Source organism: Alligator mississippiensis, chromosome 1 (assembly GCF_030867095.1).
Source record: "Alligator mississippiensis isolate rAllMis1 chromosome 1, rAllMis1, whole genome shotgun sequence".
NCBI classification, from domain to species: domain Eukaryota; kingdom Metazoa; phylum Chordata; order Crocodylia; family Alligatoridae; genus Alligator; species Alligator mississippiensis.
Window position 1 is genome coordinate 214,873,080 of NC_081824.1, and position 17,553 is coordinate 214,890,632.

General features: G+C 44.7%; 1 protein-coding gene across 5 annotated transcripts in view; it reads left to right on the forward strand.

The window, feature by feature from the left end:
• CEP68 (centrosomal protein 68) overlaps positions 1 to 16,785 on the forward strand; it is a 29,579-nt gene extending 12,794 nt beyond the window's left edge. For all 5 annotated transcript variants that reach the window (XM_006264904.4, XM_059719894.1, XM_019500814.2 and 2 more), the window contains 5 exons: positions 1,325 to 2,818; positions 4,813 to 4,935; positions 6,775 to 6,871; positions 9,053 to 9,222; positions 16,012 to 16,785. In XM_006264904.4, coding sequence (XP_006264966.3) covers positions 1,325 to 2,818; positions 4,813 to 4,935; positions 6,775 to 6,871; positions 9,053 to 9,222; positions 16,012 to 16,062 — 1,935 coding nt within the window. In that variant the 3' untranslated portion in view covers positions 16,063 to 16,785. The remainder of the gene's footprint in view (positions 1 to 1,324; positions 2,819 to 4,812; positions 4,936 to 6,774; positions 6,872 to 9,052; positions 9,223 to 16,011) is intronic.
• Positions 16,786 to 17,553: the final 768 nt, after the last annotated feature.

Sequence of the window (17,553 nt, forward strand, 5' to 3'; positions counted from 1 at the left end):
CTCCGGGCACCTCAATTTGAAAGCATTAGTATTGGAGAGATGCATGTTGGCACGAGTCTTAGTGGAAACATTCCCCTCGTTCAACCCTCAGCCTGGTGGTTGGAAAGGTTTTGCCGCAACATTTTATCTTAGGCTATAATGGTAAATCCGAGTTCAGTATTCTGCTCTGAGCACAACAGAGTGGCTCCGTGTATTCCTTTGGAGTTGAATTCATGGTTTACTTTTTAATTCATAAAGGAGTAAATGGTTTGGGACCGACTTCTGTTGTATTGCTGCTGTGGAAGTGGGCAGAGGTGCTTCAGCTGAAGCTCCCTCAGTAGGTAGCTTGGGGGGCAGCCATGAGCCGGGCAGTCTTTCTTAGGGGTCCTTTGGGTCTATCACAGCCCATATTTGTTTCGATTTTGGACATAGTGCAAAGCCCTTCTTTTGTTTCCCCCTTTAAATATAGCGGGAGCTGAGATAGATATATTGAATGGAAGTCTTTTGTTTATATTTTTTTTTTTTAAACCTAGGGCAATGGTTCTCAGCCTTTTTAGACTCAAGGCTCCCCTTGGAAAACACCAGCTCTCACCTTTCTCTCATTTTCTAACTATTGAAAAATAATTGAGCAGTGCTTCTGTTGCAAAGAACTCAGAAAAAAACACACCGAGTCGAAATCTTTTTGACACTGGATTCCTGTTTGATACCTCTGGGTTTATCTTGTGAAGCATGGGTTAGTTGTCTGCATATCTAATTGCTAATATTGTGCAGCACCCACAGCATCCTCAGAAAAGATCTCAAGGCATCCCAGGGTGCTTCAGTACCCTGGTTGAGAATTGCTGCTGTAGGGGATAGAGCCCTGCAACACTAGACAGGCCTGTAGTAGCAGTTTAAATGTTTGGAGAAATAAATACATGGGAAACAATAGAATTCTTTGTGCCTCTCCCCCCAGCACAAGTTTCTAATAATGTCACTTGCTGACAGATGAGCCACACAACCTCCAAGCAGTCTGTTTGCCTCTCCACCAGAACAGCTATGTTACAAGTCTGGTGTAAATAGACGCCCCTCTGCTGAAGGCAATGGAATCTGTGTGTAAAGGCTTCCTTTCACCAAGTCTGGATTTGGCCTCTTATCACCATATCCCTGCACTGGTGACAACATAATGGAGCCTTTCTCAACACTTATAATACCAGCATTATTCAAAAAATTCTCTTCATTTGCCGAGATTCTCCCCGTGGGGTAAATGCAGTTATAACATTGCCAGAGTCATAAGCTGAGCAGGCCTCTAATTGTTGATTGCTTTATTTTGTATGCTGTTTTGTTCCTCCCTCTCCCTTACCTCTAGATGCATATGGTGGAATATTTAGGCGGCGAGAAAAAATTATCACATACTTCTGAGCTTCTGCCCAGGCTTCCAAACTCAGCCATGGACACCAAAGTTTCTGATTTCCTTCATGAACTAAGTGCCAAACGTAGGAGCCAGGCTGATCTTCCCACTTTTTCATCTGCTCTGGAGTCTTTGCCTGATAAAACAGCTTCCAGTTCTGAGACTGTATCCCCCAGGCTGTCTAGCTCCAGCCTTTCCACACCACCTCCAGAAGACAGTGACTCTGAGCAGCTGGAGATAAAACGAACAAGCAGCTTACTGACTGAAAAGGGCTTCCCTCCATCTGAAGTCTTCACTTCTCGACATCCACACAGTCAGGGTAGTCCTATAGAGGATGCTGCGCTGTTCATGTGCAGCCCTCTCCTCAAGAACCACATAGCAGGGGAACACAGTAAAAAGATGTCATCCTTTCAGGCAGATTACTGGGCGTGTGCCATACCTGACTGTTTACCCCCATCGCCAGACCGGCAGTCTCCACACTGGAACCCTAATAAGGAGTATGAGGAGTTGCTTGATTATACTTACCCTTTAAAGCCAAAATACAAACTTACAAACAACCCCAAGTCTATGATTCCTGATCCCTTCTTCCATGACTCAGGTGTAGATCTTGACAGCTTTTCCATGTCACCTGAAAGCACTTCAAAGTCCATGAGAGCACAAAACCAGGAACAACAGACTTTAGGAAGCCAAAGTAAGGAGTATCTAATCTCTGCAGGGAGATTTTCAACCCCTGTGTCTAAAAAGCCAGGCTGTTTTGGATTGGCTTCTTCCTGTGAACCTTCACCTATCGCTAAAGTGTCCTTTGCAGAATGTGCTTCCACTACCAGCAAACCAGATCCCTCTAGAAGTTTTGCAAACAGTTTGACTTCCTCTAAGTATGTGGGACTAACATCTTTGAATCTAATTAGCACAAATGAAAGAAGCTGTTGGAGTCCAAATAACCACTTTTCACAGTGTAACTTAAAGAAAAAGGGTGCTAGTCATTTCATACCCACAACACAAGTCCTGCCGCTAAAAAAGGAATGGGAGAATGATGAAGAGTACCTTTCTCTGCCTCCCAGACTCAAGGAGTTAGAAGGTTTGGCTCAATATTTGTCTGCTCTTTCCATAGTTGTGCGGAAACCTGGGCAAGAGCATGTCCAGCAAGACCTTCCTTGCTGCAGTGGTAGCAGAAAGAAGCTTTCATCTGACTCTGTCAGTCCTGGTGGCACAGACAGGAAAGTGGAAATGGAGGGCACGGAGGATTATTGTGTTCTGTGTCATGCACAAAACTCTCAGAAGCCCTATGCTGAAAACATTAAATTGTGTAGCCAGGAGCACAAGGATTCTGAAAGACTGAATACAACCTCCACTATCAGGGCTGTGCTAGATGGGCGATACCGTGGAGCACTGGAGAGTGAAGGGCAGCATCCAAAGGACCAACGGAAAGAATCTCTTACTCAATGTATTAAGGTAGGTTGAAGCCAGAAGCTAATCTTCATTTGGAAGATGAAGTCAAGGACGGGGGGCATGTTTACCAGGTAACTCCTGTTGCATGATATTTAAATCTCCTGTAGCTCATGTTCCTACATGATATTGTCAAAACCAACCCTTTCTGTTTCACTGGAACAGATTTGGCTCTGATGGAGGGATGACCTCTGTCAGCAGGAGCTTTCAGAATTCCAGGTAGCTTCTCTCTCTTCGTGATCAGGCCCAACATTCAACTAAAGTTTTTCTGGAGCTGTCTGACATACATTGGTTTTGATCTGCAAACACTGTATTGGAGGTTCAAGTGTGCTAGAGTGCTCAAAGCTTGTGTCTGCATTAGATCTTCTCCCATGACATTTCCCACCAAATGGGAGTACAGGCACAGATAAAGCGGTTTCTATGCCTTGTTTCCAGGCTTGTTCTAAGATCTTTATATAGGCACTTTTGTTTTTTGGGGTTTTTTTTTAAATGAAGCTATGCTGGTGAGGAAAGAAATTTAGTGTAGACCCAGCTAGAGTGAAACTGAACTGAAATTGCCAGTTTTTCTGTTGAATTAGGATGGTTTTGATAAGGATGATCCTGCCTCAGGCAGAAGGTTGGACTAGATGACCTATGGAGGTTTGTTCTTGCCCTACTTCTCTGTGATTTGATGAAATTGTGCATTGGCTTAATTGTGCTTGAAATTTCAACCAGGCTCACTGGAAAGTTATGGAGCCTCTCAATGAACTGCCTCTAACTTAGGGATATTATGAAACTAGGCAAATTTTCTCCTGTTTCAGGACTTGTTAGAAAAGTTGAATGAGTTTCTCTCTCTCTCTTTTTTTCTATTTGTATTGTTTTGAATGATATTGATTAACAATTCATTATCATTTATAGAACTAATTGAAATTTGGGGAGGGGGGAACTTCTGAAAATTTAATGAAGTTTTGTTTGCACATCCATGGGGCTGGTTTCTCTCTTCTGGATTCTGATGAAAATTTAGGAGAGAAAAATGAAGGAGAAACCTCGTCACATTCTCATTTTATATTGGTAATAATTTGTTCTTCTTCCTGTATGGGAATAGCTGTGCCAGTATGACTTCAGACATATTGGGGTGGGCAGTGGTACCACTGTACTGCTGTGGTGAAAATAGCACACCTTTTTTGTATAAACAAAACCCAGGTGAATTAGGCCCAGATCCCAAGCTTAAAGTCAGCAGAGAGAGCATGCACCCCCATGCATAAGGTACTCAACATAAACCCTTGTTGGGGCTTAAAAATTAGGTATTTGTTTTGAAAATATAAATGTATAGAGTTTGAAAGATTTGGGGGAAATTCATTTGCTAACTTCTGTATTCTACAAAGTGAAGCCTGCACTTCTCCAGGGAGATGTTAGCAGACTTTATACCTCTGAAGAACTCCATTGACTTCAAGACCTTTAATAACAGGCATTTAAAGATTTATACAGTGGGGGTCAGCCTTTTTAGCAGACAAGCCACTCCCTTCCTCTTCCCCTGCTTAATCTGCTGCTCTGCTCTCTGCTTCCTTCCCTATGCTTCCTACCTGATTTTCTGCTTTGCTTTCTGCTTCCTGCCCTATCTGGTGCTGTGCTACCTGTCTGTCCCCTCCCCTGACGTGCTCCATAGCACCCATGCCACGGATTAGTCGCTCTTGGGTTAATACATCTGACCCACTGCCAGTGCTGCTTGACAGCTAACTTGCATGCCATATTTTTTTCAGCATGCTGTTTTGGGTACTAGTATTCATTTCAAGAGTGGTGAACTCAAGCTAACATGTCTCCTTTGTGGCTGGTGGGAAGTAACTGTGGGGAGTGAAGGAAGAGACCAGCGCTCAAAAAGGCTATTAAAAGTTCAGTGAGTCGAAGCCAGCAGAGAACAAGCATTTTATGAAGCATCGTTTGGCCAGGTATTAATGTTTGTTGTATCTTCTTTGTTACAGAAATAAATAAGTAATGCCTTTTATTATGATTCATCTAAGTAGATATTTTGCTGTCAGCTAGAAGAGCTAATTCATTGGCTGTATACAGTAGCAGAAGTTACAGATAACTGGATTCCACCTCAACCAGATGCTGAAAGTGTGAAAACATCCCTACATCGTTACTTGGTAAGTGGCTCTTCTGGTCTTTCCCTTTCCTTTCTCTTCTTGGAGTGCATTTTGTTAGGAAGTACTGTGTATTTTCTTAAATACTTCATTATTTTGATTATAAATCTACTATTTTATTTCCTTCAAAGGTAAAATTGCACTTGCTTGTGCATGAAGTAAAAATACCTAGTAAAAAATGTTTCAGTTTTTGTTTTGGTACATCATTTCACCCTTTGGGTCCTTTACTTGGTTATTTGGTTTTCTTATGGGATCTTAGGGAAAGAGCAGTTCAAGGACTTTATCTGTAATTATCAACATATATTTAGGAGAAAAGCTGCTTTACTTGAGATTTTAACCTGAAATGTGGGACTGACTTATTATCACAACAATACAGTACTTACTGGGTGTAATTCTTCTTCCCATACACCATGGGTTTTTTTGCTTGGTGCTATTCTGGGGGTCAGAGACCTAGAAGGCAGTCCCTGATTTCTTATAGACTTCTAGGGCAACCCTGGGCAAATTGCTTAGTCTTTCTGTATCTTAGATCCTCCTTTTGTAAAACAGAGATAATAGCACTGTCGCCTCTTCTCCCCAGGGGCAGTGTGAGTATAAATGCACTGGAGTGTGAGATGTTCAGATTTTAGAATGGCATGGGCTCTGCCCTGTGAGTTCCTAAGGGATTGCTTGGGTCAAGGGACCTCATTTTCTATGGATGTGGTAAAATCATTCATGACCTCAGACTGATACTCCTAAAATATGTGCCATATAGTGGGCTCAGGCCTGGGGACTGTGTCTGACGATACTCAGTACCTTTCCTTTCCTCTCTTGTAAGAATACACCCTATATCAATCTACGCAAACTGCCAGAAAGTTCACCGGTTGATGTGGAGCCATTAAAGGGTCTCTGCCTAAGTTCTTCATGGTTGTTTGGAGGGCATAAGTGATGCCCAGGGCTAGATATCATCATTAACTTGGTTCTTTTTTCAGACCACACATGCTTGCTATGCTAAGCCTTTGACTCATGGTGGTGAAAAGAACAGGCTAATGCTACTTAATCCTCTTTAAAATAAAACAGTGTTAGATAGAGGGAGTTATTCCTTATCTTCCATCCCCACCTCCAGGACCCTGGGAAGCAGAGTGGTCCTGGGGTACCATGTGGCAAAGGAAGCTTTTAGAACCAGCAACTGGCTGTGTGGCCTTTGCACAGGTTACATAAGCTCTGATACTCACCTGTGGGTCTTAAAAGGCTGTTGTGAGGATTAGGTAACATTTATACTTGAGAAGAACTGTGGCTGGACTCAACAGATAGGGCATTTTCCCTTGGCAGTGAGAAATTTATGAACATGCTTCCCAAGGAGTTTCCCTAAGTCAGGGCCTGTCTTTGGTGTTGCTCTCACTGGTCCTGGGACAGATCACACGATCCAGATGCCCCAAAAACTAAAGAGAAGGGCAAATCGAGTGACACCAAAACACCAAGCATATCGCACCTTCAAAACTGCGGTCATCTGCAAGCCAGAAGGGCAGGAATGTTGAGGCTTTTTCAGTTCATATGATGCACTGGCCCACTAAATCCAGGTCCTGCTGTTGTTGGCAGCGTGTCATATTATCCATTCTATAAGCATACCAAGCTGTGTCTTAAAAGCTATTATATTCTTCTTTGTCCTGCTTACATCAGGTGGAAGACTGTACTAACCATAATAGCAGTCACTTTCCAGAACCAAAGCCCAGGTTTCTGATGCAAGTAGCCACAGGCCTGGCAAGCATCTAGGGGTACATTTGTATTTCTGCTGATGCTGCCCAAAGTGTTTTTTGGTTTTTGGTTTTCTTAACAAACATGCCAACAGCCATGTTTTCTTCCCAGGAATTCAAGAAGGATATAGCTGATCACCAGACACTGACAGAGAGTGTGTTACGCCAGGGTGGAATCCTTCTCAGATGCATGGCATCAAATTCACCAGGTGAGGAAAGCTGAAGGCAAGCTGTGGCAAATCCCTCAGAGTGAGAGTCGATAGACTTTCCAGGAGGTTGACAGAGTCTCTAGCTGCAGTATCGCTGCTCTGAAAGCCATAATTTGACAAAAATAGATTTTGTTGGTGAGGTGGGGGGAGAATCCACAGCCTCGTCCAGATTAACTGAAGCTTTAAAGAGTACCTGCTTTAAGGGCTGCATGCTACAGACGAATGTGAGCAGTAGTGAGTGTTTTCTAAACCAGGGCTGTTTATCAGTGACCCTGAACTGCAGGGTTAATGAGAGCTTTTATTTACCCAAGTTTGGCAGCCAGACCAACCTCTTGGTGATGGCAGATAACTTCAGTTATTCGACTATATTGCTCACAAACAAGCCTGGAGCCGACAGTCAATTTTAGGCTAGTGTCATCCTTTCCTTACAGCACCTCTTCTTTGTGTCATTTGTCAAAGGTATTTGTCAGTTGCCTAGGTATGTGGGAGATCCATGTATTTATACTTCCTGCCAGTACCTCTGCATAATTGCCTCTTGCACAGGCTGTACTTGCCAACTTCATCCCCAGCAAATGCACAGCTGGAGGCTCCTGAAATATTACCCAATGGCAGTGCCCCTGGCTGCCCTGAAATTTGCAGTGACAGCAGCAGAGGATGATTTGTCCTCTAATTCATAAATTGATCGCCTTGGCCGCTTCCTTTCCCTTCCTGCAGACTGCTCCTTCCTCTCCATTATTGACTGGCTTTGCAGCAGAGCTGATCAAACCACATGTCCTTTCTCTAATACAGTAATGTAGCAGCAGTAAACTGTAGCTTTGGTTCCCAGCCACCATTCCCTTAGAATCGTAGGAATGCAGGATGGGAAGGGGCTTCCTGGTCCACCAGGTCCAATCCTCTGCATTCGGAAGCTGTCTTTAACCAAAGGAATCCCCAGAATTGCCTCTGCAAGCTCTTGTTTGCAACTGCAAGGACATATCCAAAATGCCCAGACACCCTACAAATGTAGCATAGGTAAAAACAGGGTAGATAAGGGCACTGCTTTATACCCTGCCACTTCAGAATCAGGGAAGTAGTTAGGTATCATAGACCTGAAGAATCCTTTAGTTTTTTCTAAGGATTTGATGGCTGTGGCATAGTAAACTCCCACTGAGCTCTAGTTTGGTGTATAGATCTTGTGATTGCAACTAGGAGGGGGCAGATGGCTTCCATTGCATCCTTCAGAGTCTAAGCCTGTCCTCTGTTGCACCTTGGGACAGTCAGCTCTGTGTTAAGGTAGCCTTGAATGGGCACCTACAGCCCCCATCAGAAGAGATGGAGTGTGCCTCTCCTTGCCTTATGTACCACACCTCCTGGCCCCAGACTACATAGGTGGGCAGAGTGGGTTATTGTGTTTGGAAGGGACCACCTTTCTGACACCTGGTGTAACCTGGTGGGGAGATCAATTTGAAGTTCAGCTCTTTTTGCTGCTGCAGTTAGGATGGGCCCAAGTATGGTCCAAAATCAGAAGCCGGTTCCTCAAGAGTGTATGGATAAATTTGTTTTAAGGCCAGATTGTTTTGTTGCTTTTTGAATTCCAGGGGGAGTGGGAAAAGAAAGGGCCCGTGCCTAGTTTAAGATAAATTTGTCAGCCACTGATTGATAGGACTATTTGGCTGTATTGTGGACATTACTATGAAGTAAAGTCTCACTATCCAGGGGGAAGAATGTTGGATTGGTTTGTTCTGTGAAACTTTGCGCTTGTAAACTTGAAAATGCTTGGGATGTGAAAGAAAGAGGGAAGGATAATAACTGGGCCTTTGCCTGGATGGATCTTTGAAAATGACTCCACTGCATAAGGGAATGAAATCAAGCTGGAACTTTATTGAAAGCAATTTACATTAAAAATTATTAGATTTGCAGGCACAAAGTACAGCCCCTTCAGACAAATGCTGAACCCTCTGAACCAGAAGGCTTTATCCTGGGGATCTCTAAATGCCTTTTTTTCTATCATAATATACCAAGAGAGTTTAGAAGAGGCTAAGAACCATGGGACTGTATGTAGGCTTGTAAATATGTGTACTTTTATTTTGAACTCAGACCTGTCTAATGGAGGTAGAACGCTTCTTTTCTTTTCTTCATGCTGACGTTGCATCAGATGAATGTTCATGCTTGTAAAACCTTCTCTCTCTTCTTACTGGTCAGTTTTAGAGGATGCCTTGAGTTTGCTAGCAAAACAGTCGGAGGAACTTGAAAATCATGCGGAGCGCTTGTATGAGTCAGTGTTAGCAGCTATGGATACCACTGGAAGCAACAACCTGACAAAGGACGGGGGTGCTCAACAAACCGTTGTCCAGGCTAAAGAATCCGAGTGGGTAAGCAAAGGGCTACATTAGGATGGAATAGCTTCTCTTGTGTTGGTTTTTGTGATGTGGTGTATGCCAAAGTATGCATTTAAAATGAGATGGTTGTGCAAATCAGACTTCTCTGTGTGACTAGAAAGACCATATTTTGCAAGTTCCAATTGGCCCATCCTGATCAAAGGAGACTCAAAAGTGCACCTCATAACTGAGGGGTTAGAACGGAAGATTGTTTGGACTTTTTGTAAATGACTGTCTCCAAAGGAGGGGACTGGACTCAGTGGCCCAAGAGGCTCCTATGAAACGGGTGCAGTGTTCCTTAGCTGAATGGAGTGCAGAAAATGAGACAACATGGGTGGCAAAATGTTGGTGACATGCAGTTGATTGGAATAAAGAAATGCAGGGAACTCCCCAAGGGACTTAAACAGGGGAACAGCCAGCAGAATGGTAGCTGTAGCTGGAGTTCACTGCTGAAAAATGGAAGGGAGGAATGACCTAGGACAGTAGGACAATGGAGAGTGACCTAGGACAGTGGGGGTCAACCTCTTTGGCAGGCATACCATAAATTGACCCCACACCCTACCCGAGTGCCACTCTGATCCTCTTCCCCTGCCTGGTCAGCTGCTCTGCTTTCTGTTCCCTGCTGTCACAAACCAAGACATGGTCAGTCTTCCTAATGGTTAGCACAAAGCTGGGATCAGAGATTAGAGGAATAGCTGGGTCAAAGCCAAGGGATTGGAGTCTGAGACAGAGCTGAGTCAACAGGTAGAGGCAGAGATAGGGAGGCAAGCGGGGTCAGTACCTGATGGCTGAGTCCGAGACAGAGCAAGACATGAGGCAGAGGCAATAGTCAGTCTGACCTGGGCTGGCAACAGTATGTCAAGCCAGGTGTCAGGAGACAGGAACACGGAGCAGCAGAGCAGTTTGGAGGTGGAAAGAAACTTGGATCCTCTCCTACTGTTCCTGCTTCAGCTATAAGTAGTGGCCTGGTGGAGGTCTGTGCTGGTGCTTGCCTCTGGGGCCCTTAGGGCTGATGTTCAAGACTGGTTCCTGACACCTGCCCTGTGCTCTCTGCCCAATCTGCTGTTCTTCTGCTCCCTCTCCTATCTGCCACTGTGCCACCTGTCTCTTCCTGCTCTCGTGTGCCCCACACAAAGGCTGTCTGTGACATGCATATCAGATTGGCCACCCCGATCTGGAAAATCCTTCTGCTCGGGTCTAAATCACCATGAATGTTTAGGGGAAAAGATTTGGCCATGGTTATAATGAAAACTTCCCATTGCTGCTTACCAAGCAAAAAAAAATAAAAGAAGCAAGAGAGCAGTGCAAGTGAATGTGTGTAAAGTATGGGATTGAACAACAGGGTAATACTTTCTGTGAATCAGTAATACGTCCTAATCTGGTTAGTTTGGGTTCTTTCCTGAAACAAGACTATATACCAGTAGCAGACCAAGAAGTCCAGACTTTTAGAGGCATGGAAAAAGTCAATTGCACCCTGTGCCAGAAAAAAAGATTGAGGGACCTTTCAGTTAACTTCAAAGGCAACATGTTTTGAAACAAGTGCTGTTCATCACAACGCTGACTAGGCCTTGGGATGGATTGCCACAAGAGTATGATTGAAGTAGTAGGATTCAGGAAATGTTTAGTCAGTTGTGGAGACACTCCATTGTTATACCAGAGAGACCAGGCAATAGGTTAAGGAATAACTTGATGAGGTGGCTTGCAACAGCAGGGGGTTAGTCTCTGCTAGTCCCGTGTTCTCCTCTAACTCCATAACCAAGCACGGAGGCAGAAACAGATCCAGGATTTTACAAAGGGGGTGTGACTGCTGCAGGGGTGGCTGCACCCCTCTCCCAGCCTCCTCCCCTTGCTTCCCACTACTAGGGCAGGCAGACAGCACTGCAGGAACAGCAGCCAAGGACCTAAGCCCCAAGGAAAATAAGTACTACCCCCCACTATGCTCAGAGGCACATCCCGTCCCTTTCCTTCTCTCTCCATCCTTTCACCTCCCATTGCCTATCCTACCTTGCCTGCCACTGTCAAGTACTGTCCTGGGAGTGAGACAAGCTCCTGTCCCAGTCTGGCTGGGCTGTGTGCAGGCTGCACTCACTGGGCACTGCCAGGGGAGGGGGCATGTTTCTGCACTCTGCACCTGCTCCCAAGCTGGCAGGGAAAACCTGGGAGGGAGGGAGGATGCACCTGCCCACTGCCATCACTGCTGCAGTCCTGGGCTGAGCGCAGCCCCTGTGCAGCCCAGCTGGAGAGGGCAGGAATTCCTCTCCCATCCCAGTGGAAGGTGATGGAGGGAAGAATGAGAGGGAGAGGGGACATGCTATTGAACACAGAGGGGAAGAGAGAGGGGGAATACTTACCTTCTTTGACACTTAAGTCCATGGCTTCTGCTCCAGTAGCATAGTCAGAAAGATGGGAGGTGCAGGGGGTGTAGCCACACCACTGCACCCCTTATGGACCCACTCTTGCACAGAAGCTATAAGGAAAAATGTCCTTGGTGGGTGGGCTGTTCCCTTGTTATACTGCAAGTTTTCTTGGTGTTTCTTCCAAAAAATTACTGCTGATTGATGCTTCAGGGGCCAGACCTAGAACAGACTGGGGTAGGCAAATTTCCTGTCCTTCGCAAGCCCTGATCACACTTCAATGGAGATCCAATGCTACGCTCCCTGGAGCTGCGTGTGGCTAGCTGTGGGCAGAACTGGAAGGTACCCTCTGTGCAGCCAGCTTTCTTTGAAGTCTGGCTGAAAAGCTGCTGGAGAAGGCCGCAAAAATCGCTGCTATTAGCAGCAGCATCTCCCCCTTCTCAGCCTCTTTGTCTCAGAGGGTGGATTTGGCTCAGCTCAGGCATGGCTGCCACAGACAACCCCAAATGGAAGCAGAGCCTGAGACAGCTGTGTGTGTTGTGGGGAAGGGGCAGAGAGGGGAGCTTTGTCTTTGAGAATTACCCAGGGGAATTACACATCAAAGCCTTAGATCACATCAGAGATTTCCCCCTCCCTGATCCTAGGCAGACACAGGGCAGCTGCTACAGGTGTCACCAGCGGAAGGCAGACTTCTCTGGAACCATGTTGGGATGTCAGATTATAGGCAAAAAAAAGGCCTTTATGACCAAAAAAGCCTATACTATGAAGCACTTATTTCTTTAACACTGCTGCATTCTAATTACCAGTGTAAAACAGCCCAGCATTGTGTTTAGAGGGCTTGGATTTATTTTATTTTCTCTGTGAGACTGTCAGTTGTCCTTGTACTTGTTCCACAGAACTTGATGTTCGGCCTAGGATCACACAAAACAACAAGGGGCAATAACTTCACCTTAATGGGCTATTTTAAACCTAGCATATAAAATAGACGCATGTGATAACATGCGGGGTTCAGCCTTCATTGTATCTGTCGAGGCACCGGTTCCTGCCTACCTCAGGACGCTATCTGAGCTGTTCTGTCATCTTCCATTGTAGTGCTGAAATGATTTGCCTCTTCTAATAGTCACATACCTAACTGCATTTTTAGAATGAATTTTGTCAAGGGGGCAGAAGGCTGAGGTTTCTTAGCGCACAGTACTGTCACACTTCTGGCCCATTCTGCATGAGGCATATGCTGTACTCTTAAGCTATTGATATGCAAACATCTGCATGTATAATAACTGTTATAAGAGTTTTAAGGTTGCAAATTGGATGTTGTGAGCAATGAAAGAGGAGGACTGTGCATTGGGTGTACTGAAACATACCCAGTTCCCAAGCTGCTGTAGTCCTGATCTCCTGACTGGAGATGGGTCCATGCTGGGCATTTTCCAGCATTTGAGAGGCTTTTCAGCTGAGTATAGTCTATACCTTAAATGTCTGTACCTCCTTATCCTCTGCCCCCTGCCCAGTACCGTACCTCTGAGATGTCCCGACAGCCTACAACTGGCCCTTTGCAGTTCAGCCATCCCTAGACTCTTCATCATCACACAGTGGCCCACTGCACCTTGCATGAACTGCAGCTCTCCAGGTTTTTGTGCAACTCTGGAGATTACTTCACTTCCTGGCCCTCTGTGTGGGCCAGAAGCCCACTTATTCCCCAACCCCGTAAACTCTACAGCTTATCTCCCTCCCTAGTAGACCACTGTTTCCTCAAATGGCACACTACTTCCCCTCAGCAGCCCCAGCCGGTGAGCAAGCACCACTTCCTGCTGTTGCAAATGCAGTAATTAACTTGAATACAGAAGCCGACTAAGCAACATGCTTCTCTCCCTCTTTGGAGATGCTGGACACAGTTGTGTTTGCTGCCTCTGCCTTTTAACGCCCTGCTATAGCCCACATTATCCTAACAGGGTGTGGTGCCTTAGCCTTCTCACTCCTCCTGTCCTAAGGCCAGAATGTTTTTAGTTGTGTGGCCTCTACCGCGGGGTGTCCCCCCTCATTCTTAGTCCCCTTTAACCTGGGAGAGAGTGCTGGAGTGTTCCTGCTGTTTCTTTAGCCTGCTTCTGCCTACGGATTTCCTGAATTTCCTCCCTGCCTGTTCCTGCATTATGAGGATGTATCATCATCTTAGGGGCAAGAAGGGGGAGGGGGAAGCACAGCAAGGAGCTCTAAGAGAAAGAGAAGCAGGAAGCAGCAGCCTGCTTTAAAGGAGCACAGCAGGGCTTGCAGCTTCCGGGTTCTGTCTGCTATAAATGACCAGTTCCCAGAAAGGCACTGATAAATGGTCAGCAGTCTCAGTGCAAAAAAGCACCCTGACTGCAGCGGGACTTAGGCCTGTGCTGTCTTAAATCAGAGCATGTAAAGGAGTAACCCTACCAGCAAGCGAGAAGGTAGAGGGTACAAGCAGTCATGAAACTGGTGTTACCACTCTTCTGTTGACATCTAACTTCAACATTCAGTTTTGCTACGTCTGCCTTAATTCCTGTAAGATTTCTTCTGAAACTACATCCTAGGACTGCGAGAGAACTTAACATTGTTTTGACCCTGCTCTTGTGTGATGGATCTCCTTATAAAGTGTGTACAAGCAAGGCTTCCTAACAAATAAATGCCAACCCTTTGAAGGCTGTTGGAGTTAATGCCTGTAGTGCTCGTACCATATTGTTCCAATTGTAAGTTGACCTATGTTGAATTAGGGGAAACAGTCTCTTCCCTGAATATTACTCAACTACACAGAAGGAGTTTGAACTGTTACTGACAAAATTCCACGGGGGAATCAAATAACCAAGGAAAGGACCCACAGGGTTAAATGCCCCTAAAACACCTGAATAAAATCAAGTTCTGACTTTATATTTTTCTTGCATGCGCAAAAAAAAAATGCTGGGGGTCTGTTAGGGTGGAACCTGCACATAAACAGAAAGTGGGGTTTTTATGGTTCTTTCGGAGTGTGGGGGAGTCAACTGATGGTCAGGACAATAAGAGTTTTATTTATTTTTGTTAAGAATTCAATCCCTGGTGCATGCGACTCAAATCCAGCCCTAGTGACTTTCAGTAAATGCCAGGAATTAGCCAGCTGAGTGGCTGCGTTTTAAGTAGGTCTAGGTCACAGCTGGCACAACAACTCTTTTCCCAGGGGTTTTCTACACTTGAATGTTCAATTGTATTTTTAATAATCTGAGAGCAGGAAAGATGCAAGTGTTCGCCTTGAGACTAAGGAGCAATGGTCTGCACTGTGTCTCTCTGAGATTGACATTAGCGTAAGACACGACTGAAAATTCAGGTGCAGCATCCCTGTTGGAGGCATGACAGGACTAGTGATGCACCATCAGGAGCTGGTGAGCAGGCACATAGGCTTATTTTTCTAGTCCTAAACAGGCTTCAGCTTAATCTGTTGAATGTTTTCCAGAAGCTTGTGCCCCTGGGCCTCCTGAGAACAAAAGGGATTGTGCATGCAAGCTGCTGTAGTCCCCCTGCTTTGCCCATGGCAGGTTAGGGTGCTATGTCTTGTCTTGCATCATGGTTGATGGTAGTTTTTTTAAGAGGTTAGATTATGGATTTGTAGAGGATGGCTTGGATAGGGATGATCCTGCCTCAGGCAGGGGGTTGGACTAGATGATCTCTGGAGGTCCCATTCAACCCCACTTCTCCGATTTTATGAAGGCAAAAAGTCTGGCTGGTGCCTATATAGAGTTTGGTATAGTTGAGCATAGTCAGCTCTTTTGCATATTCAGTGGAAGGAAAATTTAGCCAAAAGTACTCATCTTCCTCTGCACCCTCCTGCACAGAGCGCCCCCCAGACTGTGGGACACAAAGGACAGAATCCTGTTGCACTTTACATGCCCACACACTCTCTAGCTTGTTTTCTGTTTCCTGGTCTCACATTCCTTCTCGGCTGCCTAGGGAGAGCAGCCTCCAATTTCATTGCTGGAAGGGGCGGGTTCATTGCTTGGTACTGATGCACATAGTACTCAGGTATTCAGCTGATGTCAGTCTCATGCAGATGAATTATTTGCTCCCTATGCTGTGCATCAAGATCTTCCACTCTTCTTGCAGCCTAGTATGGTAGAGGCTGAGTGCCTACCATGTTAACAGGCATGCTTCTTTAGCTCATAGCACTTCAGCTTAATCTATAGGAATGCAGCAAACCTAACCTGCTTTTTGCTCATCTCACAGAACATTCTTAAATATTAGTTGCAACCAGGAACTTGTTTCCTTCCAAAGCTTTTAGGCATAAGAGCAAAACATCATTTAACAGGAAAAAAGAAAGTGATAAAAGGATCTGACACTGGCAGCTTTGAAAAGTATACTGGAGATTATTGAACAGTGCAAATGTGACCTCTCTCTCTGCCAGGACTGCAGCCAACTGGCAGTAACTAGCACACTCTTTATATTTCAGGTAATGCCTCTAGAAGAGATGGTTTGTATCAGGCAGTCTCTGGATGGATGACGAGCTTGTTCCAGCAAGGGACTGAGCAGTACCATTTTCTACTCTTACAGTAATGCCAAAATGAAACCAATCGCCATGTACAGACTCGGTGAAGCTGGGGCACTTTTTATCAGTGTTTGTGGTGTGAGAGCTGTGCCGAAGGGTTATTTGCTTACCGTGTTTTTATTTAATTTTGCAGTTTAAGTTGTTATATGAAGGAAGGAGGGACAAGTCCTCCTCAAAAAAGCATTCATTGGTATAGTCTCATTCACTTTTCCCTTTTTGAAGTTGCTTGTTCCATTTTAGCACTGTAGAAATGTCACAATCCCCTGGCTTTCTGAATGATGATTCATCCAAACTCAGTGCCTCTGTGTTTTGTGATGCTTTGCCATGATGCACATTTCAATTTCCAGTAATGCTGGGTGGTTTATTTGATCGTTGTTGCATTTATTTTTATAAACTTTTACTATATAAAACGTGACACTAGAGATCAATAATGACTGTATCCTCTTCTGTTTCTCGGAACCAGCCCAAGCACTCGATTCATTCTTTCATCAACTACAAAGCCAATTTTGCATGTGTTCACATGTAACTCAAGTGTGTCAGGTCCAATGCAGAAAGGTCAAATGCTCTTTGCTGAGTGAATAATAATTAAATATGCCAAAGCTTTGATAACTTATTTGGAAGAGATGCACAGAACTATGTTAATGTGAGTTGAAGTTTATAAAACATGGTCACAGATGATGTCAGAGTTTTCTATGAATCAGTAATGCCCTAATTTCCCTTTATTTCTTTTTTATCAGTTTCTGATGGCTTTCTTTGCCTTTTCAAAAGTAATGACGGTTGATTGATATAATAAGTGCTTGAAAGATATAGAAAAATCATGCTGGAAGGAAGCTTGAGAGGTGTATTTATATAAACCATCCTAGTCAAGTGTCTGTCAAAAATGTTCTCAAAAATGTCCAAGGGTCCAAATTCCACAGCTTTTCTGGGTAGCTTGTTCCAATGCTTAACCTGAGGCAAGGAAATTCTAATATCCAACCTAAATTTCCCTTCCTGCAATTTGAGACCATTGCTCCTTTGTCCTGTCCCCTGCAACCACAGAAAATAAATAGTCTATCACCATCCTCCATACAGCCACCCTTTCAGCTATTTGAAGACTGTTACTAATCCTGTTTTCTCTCTTCTCCAGAGTAAATCCAGTTCTTCCAGTGTTCCATTGTAAAGTGTATTTCCCAGACCTTTAATCAGTTTCAGTGTTCTCGGCTGGCTACTTCTAATTTGGCCACATCTGTCTTGAAGTGTAGAGCCAAAAATTGGAGTCAAAGAATTGGTACTCCAAGTGAAGCCTCACCAGTGCCAAGTAGAGCAGAATCGCTTCCCTTCACTTGCAAATAAGATGCCCTAGCACAGTGTACAATTGGCTGTTTTTTGTAACAGGAGCATGCTCTCTAACCTTACAGCGGGCCTTAAGCTTATGGCCCACTCTAACCTCACATACCTTTTTGAAGT